This window comes from Coregonus lavaretus (assembly GCF_964263955.1).
Source record: "Coregonus lavaretus genome assembly, chromosome: 4".
Lineage (NCBI taxonomy): Eukaryota > Metazoa > Chordata > Actinopteri > Salmoniformes > Salmonidae > Coregonus > Coregonus lavaretus.
The window spans coordinates 4,766,897-4,772,896 of NC_139991.1; the positions used below are offsets into that span (position 1 = coordinate 4,766,897).

The window sequence follows — 6,000 nt, forward strand, 5'->3', positions numbered from 1 at the left end:
GTCTGCTTGAAACATGTTGGTATTACAGACTCAGTCAGGGACATGTTGAAAATGTCAGTGAAGACACTTGCCAGTTGGTCAGCACATGCTCGGAGTACACGTCCTGGTAATCCGTCTGGCCCTGCGGCCTTGTGAATGTTGACCTGCTTAAAAGTCTTACTCACATCGGCTACGGAGAGCGTGATCACATAGTCATCCGGAACAGCTGGTGCTCTCATGCATGCTTCAGTGTTGCTTGCCTCGAAGCGAGCATAGAAGTGGTTTAGCTCGTCTGGTAGGCTTGTGTCACTGGGCAGCTCACGGCTGTGCTTCCCTTTGTAGTCTGTAATAGTTTTCAAGCCCTGCCACATCCGACGAGCGTCAGAGCCAGTGTAGTACGATTCAATCTTAGTCCTGTATTGACTCTTTGCCTGTTTGATGGTTCGTTGGAGGGCATAGCGGGATTTCTTATAAGCGTCCGGGTTAGAGTCCCGTTCCTTGAAAGCGGCAGCTCTACCCTTTAGCTCAGTGCGGATGTTTCCTGTAATCCATGGCTTCTGGTTGGGGTATGTACGTACGGTCACTGTGGGGACGACATCATCGATGCACTTATTGATGAAGCCAGTGACTGATGTGGTGTACTCCTCAATGCTGTCTGAAGAATCCCGGAACATGTTCCAGTCTGTGCTAGCAAAACAGTCCTGTAGCTTAGCATCTGCGTCATCTGACCACTTTTTTATTAACCGAGTCACTGGTGCTTCCTGCTTTAGTTTTTGCTTATAAGCAGGAATCAGGAGGATAGAGTTATGGTCAGATTTGCCAAATGGAGGGCGAGGGAGAGCTTTGTATGCGTCTCTGTGTGTGGAGTAAAGGTGGTCTAGAGTTTTTTTTCCTCTGGTTGCACATTTAACATGCTGGTAGAAATTAGGTAGAACGGATTTAAGTTTCCCTGCATTAAAGTCCCCGGCCACTAGGAGCGCTGCATCTGGATGAGCGTTTTCCTGTTGATTTATGGCCTTGTACAACTCATTCAGTGCAATCTTAATGCCAGCATTGGTTTGTGGTGGTAAATAGACAGCTATGAAAAATATAGATGAAAACTATCTTGGTAAATAGTGTGGTCTACAGCTTATCATAAGATACTCTACCTCAGGCGAGCAAAACCTAGAGACTTCCTTAGTATTTGATTTTGTGCACCAGCTGTTGTTTACAAATATACACAGACCGCCACCCCTTGTCTTACCGGAGTCAGCCATTCTATCCTGCCGATGTAGCGTATAGCCCGCTAGCTGTATGTTATCAATGTCGTCGTTCAGCCACGACTCGGTGAAACATAAGATATTACAGTTTTTAATGTCCCGTTGGTAGGATAACCGTAATCTTAAATCATCCAATTTATTTTTAAATGATTGAACGTTGGCTAATAGGATTGATGGAAGAGGCAGTTTACTCGCTCGCCGTCGGATCCTTACAAGGCACCCCGATCTACGTCCACGATATCTCCGTCTCTTCCTCAGGCGAATGACGGGGATTTGGGCCTTGTCGGGTGTCTGTATGATATCCTTCGCGGCCGCCTCGTTGAAGAAAAAATCTTCGTCCATTACGAGGTGAGTAATCGCTGTCCTGATATCCAGAAGCTCTTTTTGGTTATAAGAGACGATGGCAGAAACATTATGTACAAAATAAATTACAAATAACGCGGAAAAACACACATAATAGTACAATTGGTTAGAGGGCTGTAAAACGGCAGCCATCTTCTCCGGCGCTGTTAGTTTCATCATAGCGCTTAATGATTTTTTGACTGACCTTCATGTCTTAAAGTAATGATGGACTGTCGTTTCTCTTTGCTTATTTGAGCTGTTCTTGCCATAATATGGACTTCGTCTTTTACCAAATAGGGCTATCTTCTGTATATATATATATATATATATATATATATATATATATATATATATAATTTTTTTTTTTAACCAGGGAAGCCAGTTGAGAACAAGTTCTCATTTACAACTGCGACCTGGCCAAGATAAAGCAAAGCAGTGTGATAAAAACAACAACACAGAGTTACATATGGGGTAAACTAAACATAAAGTCAAAAATACAACAGAAAATATATATACAGTGTGTGCGAATGTAGTAAATTGTGGAGGTAGGGCAAAAAATAGGCCATAATGCAAAATAGTTACAATTTCGTATTAACACTGGAATGATAGATGTGCAAAAGATGATGTGCAAATAGAGATACTGGGGTGCAAATTAGCAAAATAAATAACAACATGGGGATGAGGTAGTTGGATGGGCTAATTTCAGAATGGCTGTGTGCAGGTGCAGTTATCGGTAAGCTGCTCTGACAACTGACGCTTAAAGTTAGTGAGGGAGATAAGAGTCTCCAGCTTCAGAGATTTTTGCAGTTCATTCCAGTCATTGGCAGCAGAGAACTGGAAGGAATGGCGGTGAGGGATGACCAGTGAGATATACCTGCTGGAGCGCAGACAACGGGTGGACATTTCTATGGTATACTCCCCCCCCCCCCCCCCCCCCCCTTACCTTGTCACAACACAACTGATTGGTTCAAACGCATTAAGAAGGAAATAAATTCCACAAATTAACTTTTAAGAAGGCACACCTGTTAATTGAAATGTATTCCAGGTGACTACCTCATGAAGCTGGTTGAGAGAATGCCAAGAGTGTGCAAAGCTGTCATCAAGGCAAAGGGTGGCTATTTGAGAGGCCAGTGAATTTCTGAAGGGGTTTGACCCCCTGTTAAACCTGGTATTGGATAGCACCATCGAGTACTTGCGGGATCCTGACGGCCAGTTCAAGCTGACCGAGGACACGCGGCAGCTGGGCCTGGTGGTTTGTAGAGGGACGTCCGTGGTACTCATCTGTCCTCAGGACGGCATGGAAGCCATCCCCAACCCCTTCATCCAGCAGCAGGACGGATAGTCGGCCAGCCTCGTTCTCTAGGATGACCTCACAGTAGTCCAATTCCTGCTAAATGACTAAAATGTAAACATGTATTTGAAGAATGTCATATAAAATATATTTTGATTTGTTTAACACTTTTTTGGTTACTACATGATTCCATATGTGTTATTTCATAGTTTTGATGTCTTCACTATTATTATACAATGTAGGAAATAGTAAAAATAAAGAAAAACCCTCGAATGAGTAGGTGTGTCCAAACTTTTGACTGGTACTGTATGTAGCTGCCCTACTCAAATAGTGCAATATATATATAGAATAAGCAACCTTCTTAGCTCTAGCAGCTTGACACTTCAGGTTGACTAGCTCCATGACTGTTGTAATATTAGCATGTAAATGACATAAAATGCTCAGACGGGAAAATGTAAATGGATAATGTATTCAATGTTTTGCTGTTTGACTGAGATACTGTGGGCTTGAACAATCTATGTTTTATATCATCCATGTTTAATGGGCAGGAAATTGCTACATTTAAATACATTACAAATGCATCCACTGTATCAGAGAGCTCACACTCCCCTCTTGGAAAAACAATTTTACAAATGAAAAAATCTCAATCTCAAGTGTGAGACTGGATGGGGTAGTTCATGATTTATTAAATTGACACACATAGGGCTTTTGACAGCTCTTTAATGTTATGGAATGCCATTTAGTTCCAGCTGGAGAATCAACATCACAATATATTGCCTCGTATCAGCTACCATAACCATTATTGTGTTTGGAAAGAGAATGGGCTCTTTAAAAAACAATATCCCCTCCTTGTGTTTGGAGTGGAGCGCAGCTGTGGAGAGGAGAGGGTGAGAGAGGAGGTGAAGAAGAAGAAGAAGAAGAAGAAGAAGAAGAAGAAGAAGAAGAAGCGAGTGGTTTGGTAGATTAAGAGAGAGAGACGCAGCCGGGTGAATGACTCGGCTCAGATGATGTAAATGTGCCCCGGGCTAAACACTTTGAACAAGAGCCCAGCGCTGCAACTGTAATGTCTCCGCCATGCACTCACTCTGGAGCCTGGCGGCCTGACGCTTCCGTCTTACCCCAGCAGAAACAAGTCTTCTTGGGGACACTTTTGGCTCTCCCCTCCCCGGCAGACCCCTCTGACTGAGGTGATCTGATGTGATGGCCCAGCGTCCACACTGTCCCAGAGAGGCCCGTCACACAGCCTGTCTCAGTACTAGTCCCTGGTCCCTGTCTGTTGTTTCCACGCAGCCACTCAGATAGAAACAACAAAGGAACAGATCAACAAGCACTGGCTTTAGGAGGCAACCGGAGAGATCTAGCCTGGGTCAGGAGGAACAGTGGAGAGCAACTGTCTGTGTCTGCCTGGGGCTGTTTGTGGCTGGCTTCTCTTCTCCCCTCTCCTCTTACCAATATTCGCCAACAAAGAGGAGAAAGATGGAATATCCCTCTCTCAGCCGTAAGCTTTTAAACGGCGCTGAGTGGCTTTTAATAAGGAGAACAGCAGTTAACAGTGCACACCGCGGGCCCTCGATGGGATTAAGTGGCTTTAAATTGTTGAAGCCATTAAAATCCACACCAGCGTAGGGTAGGCGTCCTGTAGCGCCTTATGAGTATATTTATCATTAGGATTAACAAAGCTCGCCCGTGCTGCACACACTCACTCAGCAAGGGACGCATATACACACCTACCCATCCTTCCATCCGCTTTGTATTAGTGTGCTTACCTAAGTGGTTGATTAGAGTGATTCAATAAAGCCTCCTCCCCAAGCCCCCATAGGCCAAGCCATATTCCCATGCTGCCATCAGGACCATCCTCTACAGACCACTCATGTCAACATCTGTAAAAAGCACAAGTGTTACATCAAAGATGATTCATTTTGTTACTGTACGTTGAGGCTAGGGCCCTGCATGTGTGATGGAGAACAATGTGGCCTCGAACTAGAACGGACGCTCAGATTCAAACTCAACTCACTTATTGCATATGGGAAATCCACTGCTTGGCCTTCACCTTGACTATAAAAAGTATCGATCAAAGGGTTAGGGAACAAAGTAAACAGACAACACCCCTGGAGAAAAGGGTCTTTGTAATACAGAACAATTCAGGCCAGGGCTTTGTCTGTAAGCCAGCCTACACATGCCGTCGTGCCCTAACACAATTCCTCTGCTCCAGTTCTGCTCTCCATCCAGGGGCGCTGCTCTGTGGCTGACCCTGTGCCTCTCAACATGTATGTTTCAGGGGTTGCGATAAACAGAAGACACATTTTTGTTTCTCACAAAATGGACAATATTCTATTGTATTGTATTCTGCTCTCTCAATCCTCCATATGACCTATGTCCTAACACAGTCCTTTCCTCTTCCTGTCCTGCTCTTCAGATCTTCCATATGACCTATGACCTGGCCAGTGCCATGGTGCGTATCGTCAACCTGATTGGTATGATGCTGCTGCTGTGCCACTGGGACGGATGTCTGCAGTTCCTGGTTCCCATGCTGCAGGACTTCCCTCAGGACTGCTGGGTGTCCAAAAACAAGATGGTGGTAAGTAGTGCTTTGCTGTGCTCCTATACTAGGTGAGCATCCAAAATGGCACCCTAATATCTAGGAAGTGCACTACTGGGCTCTGGTCAAAAGTACACTGTGTGGAATAGGGTGCCACTTCAGACGCAGCCCCAAGTCTGTCTAAATCAGATTAGTCCCTCCCTGTTATCTCATCTCTCTGTCTCTGTAATTACTGTACTAAGCCTGTAGCATCATGGAAATGGCTGCCTTGCATATCTGTCCATTTCCCCGCCTAAATCGAATGTTTTTTTTCCTTTATCCTTTATTCGCCCACATTTATTCAATTTGCTGCTTTTTTTTTTCTTCAGTTATTTGGAGCTCTCTCTCTCTCCACCAGCTCAGTATGGTTTGGTTGTTTATATTCTGAAAGTGAAAGCTAGGCGGTGAGCTTGGCCTCGTACGAAATAATGACTTTCAGAGGACAGAAAGCCCTTATCCAATATTGGTAAAGTATTGACAATTTTCCAGCGAGCACTCATGCTGTTCTTTAATTTCATCACATTGTTAGCTGCACTGCTGCTGCAGGTCCA

General features: G+C 44.5%; 1 protein-coding gene across 1 annotated transcript in view; it reads left to right on the forward strand.

The window, feature by feature from the left end:
- Positions 1-6,000, forward strand: part of LOC311128550 (potassium/sodium hyperpolarization-activated cyclic nucleotide-gated channel 4-like) — a gene marked incomplete at both ends in the record, with an annotated part of 72,910 nt that overhangs the window by 34,235 nt on the left and 32,675 nt on the right. The window contains one exon of the mRNA XM_084160738.1: positions 5,288-5,481. Coding sequence (XP_084016864.1) covers positions 5,288-5,481 — 194 coding nt within the window. The remainder of the gene's footprint in view (positions 1-5,287; positions 5,482-6,000) is intronic.